Consider the following 22,622-nt stretch of genomic DNA (forward strand, 5'->3'; position numbering starts at 1 on the left):
GAAGAATGGAAAGGTTTTGGGATAGATTAAATGGAAAACAAAGTTCCACAGGGTTAAAAAAAAAAAAAAAAGGTTGCAGTAGGGGACCAAAAGCATTTTTCTGGTAAGATAATTAATAGATATTTTTGCTTCGTAAATGTTTACAGGAAGTGACAATCCTTTTTCTTCCACAAGCTGTACTCTATATCATACAGTAATCTGTCAATATACTAACTTATCTGACTTGTCTTAAAAAAAATCATTAACAGCAAAGGCAAAATTACCAAGACGAAAGGAAATTTAACCTAGAGGCCCTGGGAGAACTACTCTGAAATTCCAAGGTCTCAAAGACACACAGTAGTCTAAAGAAGGCTATCTTTTGAACTCCAGTCATATACAGCTGAAAATCAGTAAGCAGAAATTTCCTGTTAGGTGATTTCTGCCCCCATCCCCAGATATGCACCCTCACAACAAAATACACGTGCGTAAAGAAGGTGGAGTCTGACAAATATATACCCAGGGTTGAGAGTGTCACCCAGAGATTTAAGGCATTGTGCTTTGTAGGAAAACAAAAGAAAACAGAGGGGATAGAAAGGAGGATGGTGTTTCCACTCATTAATTTTAACATATTATTAGGACTGCAAATATCACTTAGGTTTCAAAATGTGTGTCATTTTATAGCTTACTGAAGATCTCTTTCACAACCAATTTAATTCCAGTAAGTATATCAAAAATTGAAAAAAAGAAAGTGAAATTGCTATTATTTTGAATTTATCCTTTCCCCATCTTTCACAATATTTGGACTAGAAATTCACAAGTCAGTTTGCTGTCCTTAAAATAGTTCTCTCATCCAGCTCACCATTCACTTTTTCTCTGCTCCATCTACCCCTATCCTCTGGAGACTGCAGACTGAGAAATTCCGAGGACCACTTTCTCCAAGACTGAAAAGCACTTGGGCTCTCACAGTGCTTTCTAATTGTCCTCCTATCTAGGCAGAACTTGACCGCCCCGGCAGGACTTGAACCGGAAAAACGGAGGCGCCTTGATTCGCATTTCAAAGCCTCTTTCATGAGACCCACTCCCATTAAACTACACAAGACGCCAAGTATAAGTAAACACACCATACAACATCTTTTAGGAGGTTCGTAATTCAGGAGGCTATTTTCTTCTCCAAATAATTTAAACTCTATGCTTTGTTACCTTGAGGAGGTCAGCATCCTTATAAAAGGTTCTATTACTGGAACGCGGAATACACGACCCAAAGCAGTTTGGGGATTTTGGCTCCTTTGTCAGACTTAAGTATCTTGAAAACATCCTTGGAAGAGTAAAATCAACCACCTCCGTTTATGATTTTCGACCAACTCTGGTATGTGTACGACACGGTTCTGAGACATTCTAACTCAGTTGTAGCAGTCTTTTGAGTAGTGGTTCTCAGACATTACCATCACCTCACCTGGAGGGCTTGTGAAAACACTAGTTACCGGGCTCAACTCCCAGAGTTTTGGATACAGTAGCCCGGGGGAGGGAAACGCTGAGAATTTGCGTTTCGTTTCTAACCAGAGTGCGCAGGTCGTGCTGACACACCACACTTTGAGATTCACTGCTCTCTCCCTAACTTCTTCCTGCCCTCTTCCGTTTCCAAATCATGATATTTCAGGGTTCTTGGCACCTCTGCCGGGCAGCACCATCCGTTTGGGGCCAGGTAGCATTCAGGGAAGATGATCTGCGTGGGGTTGGCCCAAGAACATTCTTTCCCAAACCAGTCACCAACGCTGAGAAGAAACAAGAGGGCAGCTAATCGCGGCTGAACCGCAGACGAGCCGCGTAGCCGCGGACGCTGCCCTAGCACGTGATCCTCTGGGCGTCTACACCGGCGTCCGCCTTCTACCGCGTCCCCACCCCCGGGCCGGACCCGCCGAGTGGAGCCGCCGGCCTGCCCGCGTCCCCCGAGCGCCGGCCCGCGATGGCGCTGCTCGGCGCGCTCGTCTGCTGCCTACTGGTCGCCTGGCCCGGCCGCCCCGGCCTCGGGCTGCCCCTGGCGCCCGCCCGCGCCCCGGGCCCCGCCGCGGCGGTGGGTGAGTCGTGCGCGGCCCTTCGCCTCCCCGGGACTGCCAGGGGCGCGAAGTTAGGCGGAGCGCCCGGCCCCGGCTCGGGCGAAAGGGTCCCGGGCCCCCTGGGCGCGGAGACGGCAGGGACCACCCGGGGAGGGAGGCGAGAAGGCGCGCGCGGACCGCGAGGTGGCGGGGCCGCGGGCGCGCGCTTGCGCCTCGGCTGCTCTGGTTTACGCCCTGCGACTCCTGGCGGCTTGGTCCCCTGGGGAGGAAGGAAAAGCGGCTGGTCTCGTGGAAGAAAGAAGCGGGGAGTGGGTCGTCCCCGGGCTGAATCTGCCCAGGGCGGGGCGGGAGCCGCGGGGTGCTCCCTCGCCTCTGGGGTGGACGTTTCAGTAGACCGGAGACTTGTTAGAAATGGAAACATTCAGCCTCAGCCCTGACCCACCAAGTCAGACACTCAGTGCTGGAGCCCAGCGGTGCTTAACAAATCCTTCGGGTGATTCTGACAGACGCTCGAGTTTGAGAACCACTGGCCTGGAAGAGAGAAACGTTTGATGAGAGATGATACGATACATGTGGGCCTTCTGTTCTAAAGATCAGGGTGTTGGCTTCCCCCATGCCGTTTAAAATTGATTGCTCCGATATCTGAAGAATTAGAGAGAGAGAGGTGGCCCTCTGTTTTGTTTCTGGGGATAGCTGTGCCTGAGACACAGGACAGTGCGCGCGCTCTCTCTCTCATTCTCTTGGGATGTCTTACACATCTTCCAGAAACTCTTAGGAAAACGACTTGTTTCTCAGTTCTCTCTCTTACACGACTTGGAGAATGACCAGGGTAAATGCCTCCTCTTTGTCTGAGTGCCAAGTGCTCATGACTCAGCTGTCAGGCTGTTTAAAGCAAGAACTGTAAGTTTGGTTTCCCAACTGTGGCAGATGACAGTCATAAACAAGAAATTGCAAAAAAAAAAAAAAAAAAAAAGTGGAGTTGTGTTCCTGTAATTATGTGACTATTTAGGATTTTGAGGTAAAATCTCTCAGGTTGCAGGAGACCCACCGAAGGCAAATTCACTTTTGGTTTTCGGCATCTGATTGCCAGTGAGGGGCTGAATGAGAACTTTCTGGGGACTGTGTGACTCTCCATTTCTCACCTTGAATTTGATAGGGAAGCTACAAAGCTGAGTCATCTCCTACTGGAGAGGAAGGGAGAGGGGTAGTAACTGGAGTTCAAAAGCCTGAAGTAGTGATGCAGCAGTTTCAGCTTGTATATATTATTTTATATGTTTTCCATTTGATATGACCTCCTCCTACCCCACAAAAAATAGTGCTTGAACTCCTTTACTTCCTTTCCAATACTCACTGAGACTGGCCTCTACTTACTTATATTTTTGTGTGCAGATTCCCAGCCTCAGCTCTCTGCACTCTTAAGTCCTGGGGATGAGGGCGCTAGGACCCAGAGAGGTCTAGTGCTAGTCAGGGACCTGTTGCAGTATTTGGTACATAGGACCCAAACTTAAGAACTAAGGAACAAAAACCCTGCTTTCAAACAACCACCACCAATCCAGACATCTGAACTACGGTTCAGTAAGTTCTCTAGAATAAATTTTAACATTTTCTTAGACTTAAAGATATCTATAATGTTCAGCCACTGTATATCCACATTTATCTAGATATATTGACAACATACATGCACACACTTGCACATACTTCCGTTGTGCTCTTTTTAAATATTGTCTGCAGAATGAGATAATCATTGGGGTGTAGTGAAAAGAACTTTGAACTTTGACTGGGGGACCTGTATTGGAGTGTGAGCTCTGCTGCAGGCCAGGTCCTAGGCCTTGGACACACACACACACACACACACACACGCACGCACACAGCATTTTGTATCCAATTTCATTAGGAATGGGTGTGAAGCCTCCAGAGTTCATTATTCATGGATCTCAGGTTAAGAACTTGCCAGAGTTCCATTCTAGGCTTCTCTTTAAAGACACTCTTCAGTGAATCTAAATAATTACCCTCCTTTATCTGTCTGGCAATGTGGGTGGAGCTGAAAGAGCACTAGACTGGAGATCTGGAGAGACCAGTTGTGGTTCAGCTTTTAATACTGAAGGAGACCTTGAAAAAATCCTGGGGCCAGCCTTTGCCAAAACGTCATCATCATATGTAAATTAAAGAATTGCTTGTCAAGGGCCCTGGCAGGTAGAAATATTCGAGATGCTGGGAATATATAAACACAGGGACTATTTCCATCAGAGGGGTGGGGCCTTAATGCATTTCAGTTTGGTTATACAAATTTAATGTTTCTATGGTCTTGTTTCCCTTAATCATCGCCCATGTATCGCACATCTGTTTTACATGTGAGGAAAGTGAGATTGGAGGACTTTAGAATGTGAAGACAGACAGTGTGTGCAAAGGCTACTGGCAACAGGGACTCTGGAGTCCCTGATTCCCTGAATACTTATCCTGGCTCTGTTGCTTAAAAAAATATGTGACTTGGACTTAATCTTTGTGTACTTTAGTTCTCTATTTATGAAATGGAGATGATAACGAGTTAATACATGCAAAGTCTAAAATGCAGTACTCAGCACATAATCAGTATTCAATAAATTTTAACCATTACTCTAGATTTTGGGTTACAAAAGAACAGTAATAAAACTAACAGATTTTACTAGATGTCAGGGACCTTCTTAGTGTGTTAGCTCAGTCACTTAATTCTCATGCTAGGAATATTTCCATTTTACAGATGAGGAAACAGAGGCCAAAGTCACATAGCTCGTGGTGGAACTTGTATTGCAAGGCAGGCAGTCTGACTGTGGAGTCTCTGCTCTTAGCCATGGTGCTATACTTTCTCTTGTATGCAGTTTACTACACCTTAACATTCTACAAATATTAAAAGAAATACCTGTTTACATGAAAATGAGATGGACTATATGTTAATACTCTGAGGAAGAACAGCCTCCAGGATGATTCAGAGCTTTCTGCTACTTCTACTTGGTGTTTGGTTTAAAGCTGAAAACAGAGGTTAGGGTATTTTCTGAATTTGGGAATAAAATAAATCAAATTACTTTTGGTAATTTTTTAAAATGGTGACTAAAAACTTAGTAAGTGACCACAAAAGCTGTTTTATGTCTATGTTCTTCTGGACCTTTTGTCTACCACTTCTTATCTGTAAACTTAAATGTGTTACAAAATTATACAACAATATTGGGAAAAAGGGCAACCAAAATGAACTGACATTTTTACCACCTTAACAAATCAACTCTTTTCGACTTTCACTTTCCTGCAGCAGCTTTTTCTTCTAGTGTTTGCCCACATACAGACATACTGATAAAGATGAAGGTTTGCATCCTACCTCGTTTGCTACCTGCTGCTGATGTAACTACATACTGCTATGTCATGACTGACGTGTTTCTGATATAGATCAATGATAATCAGAGTGAACTAAAAAAATCAATCTGATAGAATCTCAGTATTAAAATAATTTAAAAATTGCTCCTGAGGGTGCAGTGAAATCACTGAAGATATACGGAAATTATGTATATGTAAACGTGGGGGCTCTTCTAATGAGGGTTCAGATGTTGATTCTGCCTTATTAGCTGTGCATATCAGAGCATATTTCCTAATCAATTCAGCCTTTGTTTTTCAACTCTAAATGAGGACAATCATATCTACCTCAGGGAGTAGTTTTGAGACTGAAATAAGTCTATTTTTAAATTGCTTATTGCAGTGCCTCACACATAGTAAATGCTTAATAAATTGAGAAGGTACTATTAGTAGTAGTAGTAGGATTTTTTCCCAATGAAAGAATCTTTCTCAGGATGATTTTCAAGCAGAGGTTTTTGGCTTCTACCTAAAATCGCACTGGCAGCATCCTCCTTAAAAAACACTTTCCTTAATATAATTAACATTTTATTTTTATAGACATTCATGAGAGAAGATGTACCTCTATTAAATACATGTTAAGAACCTCAGGAAAATCCTACTTTTAGCTTAAAAGCTAATATTCAAGATTTATATTCTTTTTACATTAATGTTGAGAGGCAAGATAGGGCAAGAAATTAGAAGTAGGATTTAGTTCCTTGTTCTGCAATTTACTCACTGTGTAACCTAACAAACCACATCATATTCCTGTGTCAATTTTTCTCTAAGAAGAATGTAATTTCTGAAGCCTTAAATTCTGCCAGGGGACATGCTTTTAAGACACAGTGTGATGTTTTTATTGACATCCTAGCAGGATGTTTCCACGTATTTCATTATTCAGATTTGTTATATATAGTCCTGCTTATTCCGAGCTAATCCAGGAAGGATTGCATTTAACTTTAGGGTTTACGAACTTTTAAATCTCTATGACCTTCACAGGGAGGAACCACTGTCTCTAGTCTTACTGTAAATATTTGCATGGGGATTCCAAAGAAGAAGAACTAGAGTTAACAGCATTTCTTTTCTAATTAACAGGACAGTTTTGGCATGTGACTGACTTACACTTAGATCCCACTTACCACATCACAGATGACCACACAAAAGTGTGCTCCTCATCCAAAGGTGCAAATGCCTCCAATCCTGGCCCTTTTGGAGACATTCTGTGTGATTCTCCATATCAACTTATTTTGTCAGCATTTGATTTTATTAAAAATTCAGGACAAGAAGCATCTTTCATGATATGGACAGGGTAAGTGTTCAGAGAAATAGGCATGAATTCCTCAGTATTCATCTACAGTCTCCTAAGCTTCATTTGAATGCTGAATTCCTTATGATTAATTATGTTTTAAGAATTATTTGGTTAGAAAAACAATAGATAGAATTAACCAACATTATCCAAGATAAGAAAATTCTTAAAACCTCCTATATTTTATGCAGGCTTTGAAAATATGTCTATGTTAATAAGAGATGAATCCAAAACTAGCACATTTTTGTATAAATGTCTTAAAGTGTTGATTAATGTGAAAATAGGTCTTAATTAAATTGAAAGCAAGAACAAAAGGCTACAGTGGGAGTTACCCTGTGAAGACGATTTTGTAAAGCATCATCTTCTGGTGATATAATCAACTAGTCCTATCTGTCATGGCAAAATGAAGAGGCCAATGTTTCTAGTAGAAGGAATGATTATTATAGGTAATACAGAGTGCTTACTTTGTGCTAGGCGCTGTTTAATTTATATATCATAACTCAACCTTAACAATAGGTATTATTACTATCCCATTTTATAGATGGAGAAATGGAGGCACTGAGCATCTAAGTAACTTGCTCACGGTAACTTCCACACGGCACATAAGTGGCAAAGCTGAAATTTGAATCCAGGCATTTTGCTCTGAACTTTATACTCTTAATACTACCCATTTTTGGTAGGTTGGTAGCCTCTCATAAATCTTCCATCAGGCAGTGAAATAGGCTGTGATTTCCAGCTTCTCTTTTACGTGACATTTTCTTTCCAGTAGGATTCTCTGCAGAGGAGAGGGAGGTATAGAGTTGTTTATCAACACTTTTTAAAGGCATTGGCTGTTTTATAGTGGAAATCTGCAATGATAGGCATGGCAAGGCCTCATGCATTAGTCCCGTGATTCTTTATAGAAACTGATTTTGTTCTCTATGGTTGTATCTACTTTTCAGAGATAGCCCTCCTCACGTTCCGGTGCGAGAACTCTCGACAGACACCGTCATAAATGTGATCGCTAATATGACAACCACTGTCCAGAGTCTCTTTCCAAATCTCCAGGTTTTCCCTGCACTGGGTAATCATGACTACTGGCCACAGGTAAATTCACCTCAACTTCCAGAAGTGCTTAGAGGATTTTTCCCATGAGTAGTGTCAAAATTATGACAATAACATGCCCATGGTGGGAAAAAAAGTAGTCGGCTGATGGAGGTGGTGTGGGCTCCTAATGCTGATTATTGAAGAAGCAAGATGAGGGCCTTGGGGACTTTGAAGTGAAGCTTTTAATGATTCCTGAAATGTTATGTTAATAGTGAGTTTTCAGAAACAAATTACCTAGTTTTGGACTATTACGTTGAGCTTTCCTTCATAATCTTCCTCAATTTCTCTTTTTTCAAAATTTGTGTTTGTTCATTCACATTTCCATGACAGGGTTAACAATGATGGTTAATGTTGACAAATGTTTTCATTTTGAAAACTTTCTGTGAGGCATTCAAAGCTCTGCACATTCTGATCTAAACTAGATTGTATTTATAAAGCAAAAAAATAGCAAACTGTCATAAGAAGCAAAGAGGGACTTCCTTATTCAAGTCTAATGAAGTTGATCTAATTAAGATGTGCTTCTAGGCAGAGCCGAAGTTCCTAAGCAACCTGTGCATAACAGCTGGCTGCCAGTCCTGTTTACAGGATCCTGCTCTGTGGCGTCAGATCTTAGATTTGTAAAGATGCAAGAGATCCCAGAGATTGTTAGGTCCAGGGGCTGGTGAACTATGTCCTGTACGCCAAACTTCCCCATGGCCAGTTTTTGTAAATCAAGATTTTTTTGTAATGCAGTTACATCCATTTGTTTCTGCATTGTCTATGGCTATTTTTGTGTTTTAATGGCAGAGCTGATTAGGATGTGACAGAGACAGTATATCTTACAAGCCTAAACTATTTATTATCTTGCCTGTTACAGAAAAATTTGCCTACTATTGGGCTACATTTGCCCTTCATTTTATATATGACAGAACTGAGGGCCAGAAACATTAGGCTACTTGTGCAAGTTCTCAGAATTACATCCACATCCACATCCAGAAAAAGCACCATATCCCAGAGCTCTTCACCCCAATCCTTTGTTCTGTTAGACCAACCTCCTTTGGCACATCACTCCCAGACTAAAACACTCAATACTTCCTATGCATTGTATTCATTCTCATACCTCTCTATCTTTGTCTATATTGTTTCTTTGCTTAGAATCTCTTGTCCATCTCATCTGGGTGTTTAATGGGGACTTTGATATTTTTGCTTATCTAACCTGATTACAGTGATTTTGATAAGTTGTAATCTAGGGCAAGCCTAAATTTCAAATGACTTTGTGGTACTGGCCTCAAGTCTTAAGATATACAGTATGTAAGTCTTTGTGAGTCAGCATCTCAACCAATGGTCAACTTTTGGGATGTTGAGATGTAGATATCACAGTTCAAAGGCTTGAGAACCAGCAATCTACAGGTGTCCCAAGGCTATACACACTGTTTTTATTTTGCCTTAGGTGACAGGCAGCTAGCTGGTGGAGGGGGAAGTATGGGGGATTTGGAGTCATATTCATTAGAATTGAAGTCCCCATCTTGGCCTGCTTCTTAATGGCTTGACCAACCTGGTAACTCACTAAATGTTCCTGGTCTGTACGTTCCTCATTTGTAAGTAAGAACAATCATGCCTAACCTGCAAAGTTTTCCTGGGAATAGCTTATTATCTGGCAAATAATAAGCCCTGAATAAGTGAGATGCTGGTTATTGCAGCTTGTTCATACGTTATGTAGGCATTCAGTAGTGATACAAGAAGCATTTTCCTAACTCCTTTGAGGATTTGCTTTATTTTACCTCTATTTCTGTCTTCTTAAAGTCAAATCTTTTAATAATGCAAAGATAAAGATACTATCTAACTTCCAAAATAAATCCAATTATATGCATAGCTAGGAAAAATTTAAACATTTAAATGTTTGTCTTTCTAGCTTATGATTTTATATCTAAAATAGTTTTCTTTTCAGTATTCTACTGCCATCTCTCCTGCAGTTTCAGAAATATCAAATGAAACGTGAAAAAAACCCCAAGTTCTTTTAGAAACTATTTGATATCTAATTCTGGTTAATGTTAGGAAGAAATAAATTTGATGTGTTATTTCTCCATTAAGTGCCCATAAACATGCTCCATGGTTACATAAACATACACATACTGATGCAGGTCCATAACTATTACAACAGAAGAGGTGGCACGGCACTCACTGCGCATGCCTCTGTTTTCTCTGGTGCTCATATTTTTCATATTTAGAACACAGGAAAGTCTAGAGTGATTTTAATATAATTTAAAGATTTTATAAAATCATATTAGTATGTTGGCATCTGTCCCAAAGTAAACAAGTAGTCCACACTTTCTGTTTTTTATATTATTATTGTTATTATTACTACCACTGTTTTTCAAATCACAATCTAAATTGGCCTAAGCCTTTGTCAAACTCAGTGGGGTTATCTGATCTCTTATGCATACTGAAAAGATGTTTTGGGTAATTAGTTCTAATTAAAGCAAATTATTTGGTTATTACTTATCCTAAGTGTATATGTTTTCAGCAATTATTAGGTAGTTGTGAAAAGTCACCTTGAACTTGGGTGTCATAGAAAATGACTGTTTTGATTAATGCTGTTTGGGAAACTTCTTTAAGAAATAGATCTTTATCAGCAGTATGAAGAAGGAAATGGGGGGAGTGAATGTAAGAGCTTCAATTTTTTAATATCATTCTTTAAAACAAAAAAATAGAAATGGTTACCCAACTTCACAATTGAGTTCTGGATTTTCATTCAGCATTTTCTTTCTTATTGTTTCGTTTTATCCCTAGAGTTTATGTCACCACAAAGACAGTTCTATTTTCTCCTCTTTATAATAATAAAAATGTTTTGTATTTATAATGTATTCTTTAGAAAGTCAAAACATGTCGATGTAATTTATGTTGCTATAAAGAAGCATCTTCAAATCAAGTGCATGCAGTTGCAAATCTTCATTCAGTGAGTTAAGAAGCTTTGTAATAGTTTTAACATTTCAGAGGCTTTGTTTAATTTTAGAATCATGAAGAGTCTCCTATTCCTGTGGCATGCTGTGCCAGGCCCTGTTTGTTCACTCTCAAGCCTGCCTTCAGTGTCTCTTAAATAAGCATTCTCCCACCCATACCTGGCCACCCCAAAACACCTGCTCTTCCCTATATGTAGTGCACACTTTGCTTACCTCTCTGTCTGTGCTGGGCTGTTGTTTTTGCCTTAAGGCCTCTTGTCGATTTGGTGCAACCATTATTCAACTTCTGGTTCAAATTTTTCATGGCGCTCTACCCTAACCCCTGGAGCAGACTTGATAGTTTTTGCACCTACATCCTCCAGAACCTCTATAGTAGCACTCCGGACATTGTTTTATGGCCTGCAGGTTATATTTTGTTTCCCCTCTCTCAAGTAGATTATAAATTCCTTGAAGATTAGTCTTTGTCATATTCATCCTTGTATCTCCAGATACCTAAGGCAGTAGCACATGTTCACTTAATGCTTAAATTAATTAGTTTATATGTATATTAATGTATAAGTGGTGGATTGTATCGTTTGTGGCCAGGATCAACTGCCTACATTCACCAGCCAAGTGTACAATGCAGTAGCAGACCTTTGGAAACCATGGTTAAATGAGGAAGCTATTCATACTTTAAGGAAAGGTAAGTGAAATAACAACTCATCCCTATTTTGCCTCCAGTTTTAGTCATGCAGTTTAGACATAAATCTTGAATATTTGTCTGGGTGTGCCAATGCCAGAGAGCCTCAGCACCCAGTTTCTGTGGAGGACAGTAGAAACATGGCTTTGTGACACCCATTGTGAACCAGTTTATCTTGTAGGGAGCATTTCCTAATCTTCTCCCACCCTCAGGTAGCTATGTTCCTCATGAAACAAAAGCAGAGCTTGGGATTGGAATGTACAGAAAAGCATATGTTCCACATATTGCATTTCTCTCTTCTTGTCTCCATTGCTTCTCCTCGGCCCCTTCTGTGTACCTCAGAGCCTTTGACCACCACGGCTTCAGCCATGGGGCAAGTACCCTCAATTCCAGCCATCAGTCCTGACCTTTCTCCTAAGCTCATGCATTTCTAATTATTCCTTGACCTTTTGTCTTAAAATGCCTTTAAACTCAAGAGAGCAATATAAACACATTATAGTAGGTTGAACAATTAAAAAGGGGAAAAATAACCAAGAATTCCACCATTTCAAACCCCCATATATCATTTTGGTGAATTTCATATTTTAACATTATGCTTGTAATTAGTATCTTGGATTATATACTATTTTTTTTCACCTAATATTAAATTTAAAAAGCATATGTTTATAGTTAGCAAATGTATTGAAAAGAGAGAACAGCCACTAACTTTTAACCAAGTAAGCCCAATTTCATAAAATCAAACAGCTGGCAAATTGAGGTTAACTAAGGTTTTAAAATGGACCTTGAGAGTTTGGGAAGAATGGTGCCTAAGCCTTCCACAGTAGGACATTCCATGAGTGGGAACTTTGCCTACAAAGTCCCTGCTCCAGTGGCTTACAAGCCATAATTATGAAAATCCCTGACATTTTGTGAGCTTAACTGAAATACCCAGCTGGTAAACTAAAATCTTGGGGTTTTGAAAAATTTCAGACAAATATTAAGTCAGTTCTAGAAGTCTCTCCATTGTAACTTATTTTTTCCACTATTTTTTAAAAATCTTTGGCTTGCCACTATTATTATAATTATTATTTTTATTATTTTGCTACCACTCAGCAAATCACAGAGTATATGAATTTGAGACCTGCTATCTTAAAATTAATGAATGGTCCTGATTAATTTAGGCTTGTCCTAGGCTCCCAAACACATGGAAAAGTTGTGCAGGTTGAAGAGAGAGTCACAAGAAACACTCAGGGTTCCTAAAGGGACACTCTAGATTCAGTCAAAGGAGGCTCAGTGTAAAGTGGAGGAAATGGGCAGAAAAGATCTCGTAAATGGCTTGCTGGCCCAAAGATGTCGAAGGTGCAGAGGGATGGATTTAGGACAACTCTACATTTAAAACATTGGGGTACATGTTTAATGTTGAACATCTTAAAGGGCAGCTGTGCAAAAATAGTTTCCATCAGGTTCATACCTGTTTTCCCTGCTGCAACCATACTAAGAATCATAAGCTGACATGATGACAGGGAAGAATAAAGGAAATCAAAGAGGCAGTGAGTAGTCATGTTTGAAAGCTGAGGAAAGGCATGGATGGCGAGTGAGTGGAGAGCACCAGAGGCAGGGCTAAGATCGCAGTGGCTTAGCTCTGGAAGCATCATTGTGGCAGGCCCTTGGGTGTCCTGCCACCACTGCATCACACACTTGCTTGCCTTTATGCCTCTTCAGCACTGAGGTTGTGGCAACTCTAGTTCCTCTGCCATTTCTTTCCCAGTAGACTCTGGAAAACTCCAAGTGTGTTTGCATTCTTTGGATTTTTAGATTTACAATATCCCTCATCTTAACTTTCCAATAATATAAAATTAGGGATGGTGTGTTAATCTTTCTTTTACAAAAATTCAATAACTCATCGCTTGGTACTGAAATAGTTAATCCTTTCCTCATCTGAATAGTTTCCTCGGCTGCTCCACCAAATACCACGTAATAGGGTGGTTAAACAATGGGAATTTATTAGCCATGGTTTTGAGGCTAAGAGAAAGTCCAAATCAAGGTATCATCAAGGCAATGGTTTCCCCCAAAGACAGGGTGAAAATTCTGGGCAGAACATGGGCCATATTCTGGAGGTAGCTGCCAGGGGTCCTTGGAACTGGGCTCCTTTGTTACATGGCAGGGCACACGGTGGCCTCCCCTGGCCTATCCCCTCTCTTCCAAGTTCCATTGAATTTCAGCTTCTTGATTCCCGTGGCTTTCTCTCTATGTATCTGAATTTCATTCCACTTACAAAGGACTCTTACTTACTTTGTTAGGAGTAAGACCCATTCTGATTGAATTGGGCCACACTTTAACTGAAGTAACCTCATCAAAAAGTCCTACTTGAAATGAGTTCACACCCACAGGATTGGATTAAGTTTAAGAACTTTTTTTTTTTTTTTTTTTGCGTCTATGCAGCTCCAAGCCACTGCAATATAGTATTCATCTCTTGCTACTTCATTATGTGGAAGTGCCAGCATTGAACCTGGCACCTAGGAGACTTTCAATAAATGTTCATTGAATCTAATTCTAATTTAATGACAGTGAATGTATGTACCTCCTAAACAATGAGAAATAAGTACAAACTTCTAGACTGGATTGTAAACCTTAATTAAGAATTTGCTTTTACAATAATACACATGTGTGTGTTTTCCTAAAATGCATTTTGGATTTGTTTTTATAGGTGGCTTTTATTCACAGAAAGTTAATCTGAGCCTTAGGATCATCAGTCTAAACACAAACTTGTATTACGGCCCAAATATTGTGACCCTGAACAAGACTGACCCGGCATATCAGTTTGAATGGCTAGAATATACCTTGAATAGCTCTCGGCAAAATGAGGAGAAGGTAGATCACACCGACCACAATCATCAGGGAATGAACAGAGGACTAAACAAGTATATCTATTGAAATTGGGGGTGGGGGGAGAGAATGTCAGGTATGAAGAAAAGTATTAGAATGTGAAGATGGTTTCACAAGAAATAAATTATGACTTATCTCTGTAGTTGTTTTGTTTAGTTTTATTTTGCTTTTAATTTTTTGGGGATTGACATCTGCTAATATAAAAAGAGGACCATTTTAAAAATTTGCAACCGAGGGCACAGTTCCCTCATATTGTCAACAGTGTAGTCTAAATGAGATGAGTGCAAATATAGTGACCTTAATAGCTTCATACTCTTTCTTGTACTAAATAGGAGAGATGGTATATTCGTTTGCTAGGTTTGAATTAATATGTTTTCAGTCTTGGGCATCCAAATGTCATTTAATTATGGTAAGTGTGTAAATGGATTCTCATCAGTCCTCCCTGTGTTTCTTCTTTCAGGTGTACATCATAGCACATATCCCAGTGGGGTATCTGCCCTCCTCAAAGAACATCACAGCGATGAGAGAATATTATAATGAGAAGTTACTAGATATTTTTAGAAAATACAGTGATATTATTATAGGACAATTTTATGGACACACTCACAGGGATAGCATTATGGTTCTTACAGATAAAAAAGGTAAGGTGATATTCTGTTTGAATCTCCTCAGTTCAAGACACCAAAGGAAAGTAGGGAAGACCCAGCACCTTTCCCTAATACTTCCCTGGTCCAAGATTGCTAAGGCAAAACAGGGAGAAACTAGTAAATTTACTGATCCAGTAAATTAAGTTTCATCAGTGCCAGCCTTTTCAGTTACCTCACATGGTTGTACGGTGAGTGCTCAAATAATATTAGAACTGCAACTGGGTTATTTTCAACCTAAGTTCCTCAGGACCCGCATCATTTAATTGCTGTCAGCATAATAGCTTCTGAAATTTGGTTCTCTCAAATTTTCTTTTAGATCCTTGAGTTTGGAGAAATAGTACTGCTTGTTATTTATCTGCCTGTTATTTAACTTTCTTTTGATGTGATTTGTTTTACTTTTCTCAGCATTTAAAAAAGTAAGCATAGTGTTTTAAAATAAAATATACTAAGCTTTGACTTTTAAGTGTGTATTGTTGTTCTCACAAGGTAGCGTTAAAAGAAAACAAACAGAAGAGGCTCTAAGTGGGAGGTGTGGGGAGTGGGACGTAAGGGAATCCCTTATATTTTTTTATATAACATTTTATGTAATCTAAGTATCTTTTTAAAATAAATAAAAATATATTAAAAAAAATAAATCAGTGTAAAGGATTAAAAGAAAGTATGCACCATAAAATTTTACAGGTTTGGCAAAATATGTAATGGCCTGTGTTCATCGTTGCAGGATCATGCAGAACAGTTCCAGTGCCCTAACAATACCCTATGTTCCACCCATTCTTCCAGGCCTTTTCCCTCAGGGTCTACTAATTTTCAGTTTTTGAAGAATGAGGTTCATTTTACATGCAGTGATATTGAGGGCTTGACTTACTGGTCTGCATTTTTTAAAGTCATTTTTCTTGATACGTATTAATAAATCATACAGGTCATCCCAAGTGTATAATCAACAACAAAAAACAAAAATAAAAAAATTTTAAAAAAAGAGGCTCTAACATCAAACAAAACAATGATTTTAGATTGTCTCCCATTTTTAGAGATTACTGCTGCATGAGGGCAGAAAATAGGGAGTTAATAAAATAAGGTCTGATTTTACACTAGTCAGGAGAAAAAGCAATAAGCAATATTGTTAGTAATTGGGTACATTTTTAAAAATTTTGTTCCTCTTTCATCTAGAATGAATTGGCTCCATAGAAATAGCCCCCTTTCCAGCTTTTGATAGCTTTTTTTTACTCAGAAAGAAATTTAGTCATAACATGTATAAGGCATGGTGACACTTTTAATCAAGTTCTTATGTGATTATTGAAATACGGTTTTCTTAATTTTTATTTTTCTTTATTTTTAAAGAAGTTTAGACTACATAAACGTTACATTGAAAATATAGGGGATTCCCATATACCCCATCCTCCCCCCTTCTCACATTTCCCCCTATTAATAACATCTTTATTAGTTACAATTGATAAACAAATATTGAAGCATGGCTACTAACTGTGGTATGGAGTTTACATTATGGTTTACACTTTGCACTGCACAATAATATAGGTTTTAACAAAATGTGTAATGGCCTATATCTGTCATTGCAATGTCAGGCAGAATGATTCCAGTGTTCCAAAATGCCCCATGTTACACCTATTCTTCCCTCTCCCTCCCCTTAGAACCTCTGGTGACCATTGTCTTTATATCAGTGTTACAAGTTCTTTCATTACTAGGATAATAATGTCACTTTGGTCAGTATGAATTGTTTTAGGTAGAGCTGCAGAGCAAGCTAGTTTTGGGTTTTGTGTATGTGTATTTGTCTATATATATATATATATATTTTTTTTAAGATTTATTTTATTTATTTCTTCTCAACCCCCTCGTTTTCACTTGCTGTGCCTGTTCATCGTCCTTGTTTTCTTAGGACACACTAGGAACTGAACCTGGCACTTCCAATGTGGGTGGAAGGCACCTAATTGCTTGAGCCACCTCTTGTTCCCTTCTTTGTTGTGTCTCTCATTTTGTTTTTCTTCTTTGTTTTTTGTTGCGTCATCCTGCTTCCATCAGCTCCCTGGGCCTGCCAGTTGTGCCAGCCTGTCATGCCAGCCCATCATGCTAGCTTGCTGTCTTGCTCATTTTTCTAGGAGGCACTAGGAACCTCCGCTCCCTGCTTTGTTGTGGCTCTCATTATGCTTTGCTTGTGTCTCTTGCTGGATCAGTGTGTTGTGTCAGCTTGCCAAACTTGCCTGTTGTATCAGCTCACTGTCTTCTTTAGGAGGCACTGGGAACCAAACCAGAGACCTCCCATGTGGTAGGCAGGAGCTCAATTGCCTGAACCACATTTACTTCCCTATATGTATTTTTGTGTATGTGCACTTGTAATAGAATTGTATTTTTTGTTATGAATGTTTTCAAATATGTATATAAAAATAGACACGTAATAGATATATAAATGTGTATATATACACATAAAAGTAGGGAGTAGAGATAGAACAAATCTGTATTTTACATTTTTCAGGATTTTGCTGTATTTGCTTTACCTATCCCTTTCTCCTTCTTTTTTTTGCTGAATTATTTTTATTTTAAAAATTTTTTTAAAAAGATTTATTTATTTTTATTTATTTCACTCCCCTTCCCCCCTCCCCAGTTGTCTGTTCTATGTCCATCCACTCTGTGTTCTTCTGTGTCTGCTTATATTCTTGTCAGCGGCACCGGGAATCTGTGTCTCTTTTCATTGCATCAGCGCTCCGTGTGTGCGGCACCACTCCTGGGCAGGCTGCACTTTTTCATGCAGGGTGGCTGTCCTTGTGGGGTGCATTCCTTGCATGTGGGGCTCCCCTACGCAGGTGACGCCCCTGTGTGGCACAGCACTCCTTGCGTGCATCAGCACTGCGCTTGGACCAGCTCATCACATGGGCCAGGAGGCCCTGGGTTTGAACCCTGGGTAGGCGGATTCTCTATCCCTTGAGCCAAATCCGCTTCCCTGAAGTATTTTTAAATGAATCTCACACATCATATAATTTCAGCCCTATATACTTTTGTATGCTTTGCTAAAATGTATAGACATTAAATAACCACAATAAAATTACCTTACCGAACAAAATCAACAATAATTCTTTGGTAATGCTGAATAACCATAAAAATTACTATTTTTTTTGTCCATAATAAATATTTAGAATAACAAATTCCCCAATTTTCTTAAAAATGTATTTTTATAGTTGTAATATTCAAATCAGGATCCATTAATCACGAATCATTTGGTTGTTCTATCTTAACATCGTAATCTGGAATCTGTTCATATTTTTTAATGTAATTAAACACAATTTTAAAATATGCATAATTACATGTGCTTTATCTAGGAAGTCCAGTAAGTTCCTTGTTTGTGGCTCCTGCTGTTACTCCAGTGAAGAGTGTGCAAGAAAAACAAACCAACAATCCTGGCGTAAGACTATTTCAATATGCTGCTCGTGATTATAAATTATTGGTAAGTTGGTATAGTTTTAGAGTTGACTCCATATTAATGCATGTCATCACAGATTTCATTAGTTTAGTTGGATGTTTCTAAGCATAATAGTGTGACTTTTATTTTATATTGAAATCTCATGATGTCTTTATTATTTTTGATGTTTGTAATATTTGCCAGCATTTCCTAAGTGTGGGTTTATGAGATCGGCTTTGGGAGGCTGTTTCTGTCCATCCTAACAAGTATTTAGATGAAAATTTACTTGGGTGGTACCTAATTTGTGGACTTGCATGCATATTGAAACTCTTCACTAAGCCATTTTTGTTATTAATTCCTGTTTACCAGAATGTAAGTGTAGAGACGGCTTTAGAACCATATTCTCTCATGAGCTCTATCACTTAATTTCTCTGTCTTCCAGTCCACTTCTCTGAAAAATGGGGATTAAAATACTACTGAAGTCTCTGAGTTGTGAATTAATTGTGAGGATTGAATGAGTAAATATATGTAAAACATCCTAGAAAAATGCTTAGCCAAAGTAAACACCCAATAAATATTAGGAGAAACAAAACGAACAAACAAAGAAAAATTGGATTGAACATTTATCTTGGCAACTGAGTTCTTGGGAGTGTGTGCAGGATTGATGTTTGAGATCCCTTTAACATCAAAAGGCTAGGCATTTAGCTCATGGGTCCTTCAGGTTGGATAACTGCCCTTTTCTACAAATATTGGGAAAAATTCACTTCAAATCTAGTCTCTGTTGTTGTCATTGCATTTCTATCCAGGATAAATTTAGTAGGAGATGGCTCTGCTTTTTCCCAGAGCATGCTTTCACAAAGGAGGTAGAGCAGAAAAAATCTGGTTTAATTCATAAATATTAGATTAAATGAGGAAATAATATAGTTGACCTTTAAACTAGTCTAAAGAAATTCTTTGACAACTAATAGTTACCTATTTCTTGGATGTGAACCTCTGATATAAGTGTATGTGTGTGTGTATCTACTGACATGGAAAGATGTCTGTGATATAGCACTAAATAAAATAGTTTTTGAAAGTGCAAAACTGCCAAGTATTTTTCCATTCTTAACACATCCAAAAACTTAAATAGGTATGTATATTATAATTATATTTGTGTTTGCATGTTAAGGCTAGAGCTATACACACACACACATACACACACAGGGGTGCTGGTAAATGTTTAACAATTAGTTCTCCAGGGGAAAAAAATCTTGATTTGTAGTGTTTGCCAATTTCTGTGATGTAAATACTCCGATCATGGCCAATTTCAAGCTCCCAAAGTGACATTAACTGATTTATAATATATCCACATCCATCAGCAGCTGTAATCGCCAAGGTGTGTGAATCAAAGGCTTTTTACTCTCCGTATTTTCTCTATATAGTTTGGATTATTTCCTCTTGTACCCTTTCAGTATTTTTATATATATATTTTTTGATCAAGGCTTTTTCTTTAAACCAATTCTTGCTTTTTAAAAATGACCACAACTTTCAGTTAAGTGATAAAAGTCACACAGATCCCGGTATGATAGACTCTTCTCACTGTGCAGTACTTTATATGCTGATAAATGAACCAGGCTTTGTTATTGTTTGAACTGTAGGATATGTTGCAGTATTACTTGAACCTGACAGAAGCTAATCTAAAGGGAGAATCCAACTGGAAGCTGGAGTACATCCTTACCCAGGCCTATGATATTGAAGATTTGCAGCCAAAAAGTTTATATGGATTAGCCAAGCAATTGGCAGTCCTGGATAGTAAGCAGTTTATAAAATACTACAACTACTTCTTTGTGAGTTATGACAGCAGTGCAATTTGTGATGCGAAATGTAAGGCCTTTCAAATTTGTGCAATTATGAATCTTGACCATAATTCCTACAGAGATTGCCTTAAACAGTATTACGTCCAGTACAATCATTAGTTTGTGTTCACAGAAAATGTAACATTGCTCTGTTTCTGAGATTGATTTGAGAAAATTGTTATATAAATCTTTGTGAAGATTGAGCCAGCAGAATTCCTGACTTGAATATGCCTTTGTTGTTATGTAGGACCTTTTTGAAATTGCCATTTATATAGAAAAGCAAATGACTTCTCACTAAATAACAGTTATTCTTAATATGAAAAATGTCAGTCTTTTAATTCATTCTTGTTAAAACCTCACACGTAAACTCAGACTAAAACTGCTATGCCTTATCTACTCTTGGAAAAACACCAAGGTCTCGTTAGGGCCATGTCCGAGTCCTAAACACCATGGGACACGGGTTGCCTCACTTTTTCACTCTGTGAGTGGAGTGCCATCATTAGCACTGCCAACTTTTGAGGAAGAGAATGTCACAAGCTGTCCTTCCAGCAACTCCAGGTCCTAGTACAAGACCTGGCACTTAGTAAATACTTCCTGAAATCAATCAGAAGGTATGAGTTTTTCTCAAAGAAAGTGTGACAGGATGCAGCAGTGGCCTTTTCTTTGCCAGGACACCCCAAGAGAAAGGCTCAAAATGAGTTTTTATTTAATGGGATGATTTGAGGACTTTTACGTGGACAAGCTATAGTCTGCTTTCCGGGTAACTGGGAGAATTAAAGCAGGAGAGCAGAGAGGCAGGCTGAGGAGGAGATTGCACACCCAATCCTTTGGCTTGCCGGAGAAGATGTAAAATCAGCAAATTTAGGTCAATTGATGAAGAGAGTGGAACTAATCATCCTTCTGACTGGTTGATTTCCATGTAAAAAAAAGAGTCTTGTAGATGAAGATCTCATCATAAATAACTCAAATCATCCTGATTCCCAAAGGGCTGAGAAAATTAATTTTACAGAATAAAAATATTATATTTAAGAAACCATTACTATTCATTAGAAAAACATTGTTTTTCTGTGTTTTTGCTTTTTAGGTTTAAAAAGTAAGTTAATATGTTTTATAAGTGAGACTGCCAAAGCAAAAATTCACTGTTACAAAGTAACCACATACTTTGGAAATCATCATGCCTGTAATTGTATTTAAAGTTGGCATTTGTAAATGATTAGACCATGTATTTGTATACTATCATATTTATGGGCATAAATTCTAAGAAAACAAGTTTGCACCATAAAAGGAACAATTTAGAAACAGTAAAAACCAAAGATGGCATGAGCTGACTTGGGCTGTAAGCTCTCAACACTGGAAATGAAGTAGTTTGGGCTTACAGGGTTATTGTACAGGACGTTCCTGCCAACTGGGGAAGTTGGGCAGTGAACATTTAGGGTTCTTCCCATATTCTTTTAAAGCTTAAAATTTTAATGGTATCTTTTTGAATTGAGTTTATTTTCACCTTAAAATAGAAATAAAGGACTTTAAAGTTTCAGTGGCATTTAGGGACACTATCAGTAGTTGAATCAACTTTTCCATTCTAAAACTCAAGAGAATGTTACAGTTTTTTTGTGGTTTATTTGAGATTGTGTTCAAATATATAATAAATTTTATTATGTCTACAGTAAACTTTGTCTTGATATGCCTACAAGTTTCATTTCTCCATTTATCTGCATATTGGTAGGAAGGAGGGGAATAAAGATGGGTAGTGAGGGAAAGAGGAGAAAGTTCTTAGTTAGGGCCATTGATATGTTAGTAAATATCCATTCAAATGAATGTTTTTCTTTCATAAATAGTCATACTATTACATGTTCTTTCACAAACCACCCTATCAACTCATCCCTCTCCCACACACTGTATTGCTGAAATGCTTTGTTTATGCCTGCTTAGCTCCCATTGCCTCAGATATAATAAACACCATGAAATTTGTCTTTTCATTACGTGCAGGTCTTGATAATTTTACCACATAAACACGTGCCCTTAAAAAGTACATAGCATTTATTTAAATGTGTAAATTTAATATGATATACTGTATGAGTCCTTCTAGAACTTATTTGACTGAATATTTTGTGACTTTTAGCTATGCCATATGTCTAGTTCTAGTTTAGTCATTTATTTCAATCCATACTCTTTCATTACATAAAAATACCATAACCTACATGTGAAATTAGCTGTCAATTAATATTTCATGGAACTTGAAAAGCTTTTCTAAAATAGGAATGGAAAAACATAGCACCAAGGATAGCCAACAAAGTCCTCACAAGAAGGGAAGGTGAGGATACTTACTATACCAATTATCAATACTGTTGTGATACTGACATGAGGGTAAACCAGGAGACAAATGCAACAGAATAGAGAACTGATCTCACATCTCTATGGAGACATGGCTTTGAATACTGGAGAGAATTCATAGCTATTCAACAAGTGGTGCAG

General features: G+C 38.4%; 1 protein-coding gene and 1 long non-coding RNA gene across 3 annotated transcripts in view; one reads left to right on the plus strand and one right to left on the minus strand.

Moving 5' to 3' along the window:
- Positions 1–1,653, minus strand: part of LOC131280441 (uncharacterized) — a 31,199-nt gene extending 29,546 nt beyond the window's left edge. The window contains exon 1 of the long non-coding RNA XR_009188036.2: positions 1,180–1,653. This is a non-coding gene — a long non-coding RNA (uncharacterized lncRNA). The remainder of the gene's footprint in view (positions 1–1,179) is intronic.
- On the plus strand, positions 1,635–21,818 carry SMPDL3A (sphingomyelin phosphodiesterase acid like 3A). Of its 2 annotated transcripts, XM_071218644.1 has the most exons (9): positions 1,804–2,054; positions 4,889–5,048; positions 6,483–6,696; positions 7,635–7,779; positions 11,304–11,400; positions 14,084–14,247; positions 14,723–14,903; positions 18,236–18,360; positions 19,953–21,818. In XM_071218644.1, the coding sequence occupies exons 2-9, from the start codon at positions 4,991–4,993 to the stop codon at positions 20,268–20,270; spliced, it is 1,302 nt and encodes a 433-aa protein (XP_071074745.1). In that variant the 5' UTR covers positions 1,804–2,054; positions 4,889–4,990; the 3' UTR covers positions 20,271–21,818. The 2 variants fall into 2 exon arrangements, with proteins under 2 accessions (XP_004469142.2, XP_071074745.1); XM_004469085.4 differs by lacking the exon at positions 4,889–5,048 and having other exon boundaries at positions 1,635–2,054.
- Positions 21,819–22,622: the final 804 nt, after the last annotated feature.

This window comes from Dasypus novemcinctus, chromosome 11 (assembly GCF_030445035.2).
Source record: "Dasypus novemcinctus isolate mDasNov1 chromosome 11, mDasNov1.1.hap2, whole genome shotgun sequence".
In the NCBI taxonomy this organism is placed as follows: domain Eukaryota; kingdom Metazoa; phylum Chordata; class Mammalia; order Cingulata; family Dasypodidae; genus Dasypus; species Dasypus novemcinctus.

Bases quoted from the DNA above. Each gene is read 5' to 3' on its own strand.
- SMPDL3A (XM_004469085.4), top strand. From the start codon at position 1,943: ATGGCGCTGCTCGGCGCGCTCGTCTGCTGCCTACTGGTCGCCTGGCCC. The intron at 11,401-14,083 runs GTAAGTGAAATA...TTGTTTTTATAG, and splicing joins TATTCATACTTTAAGGAAAG to GTGGCTTTTATTCACAGAAA. The intron at 18,361-19,952 runs GTAAGTTGGTAT...TTTGAACTGTAG, and splicing joins CTCGTGATTATAAATTATTG to GATATGTTGCAGTATTACTT.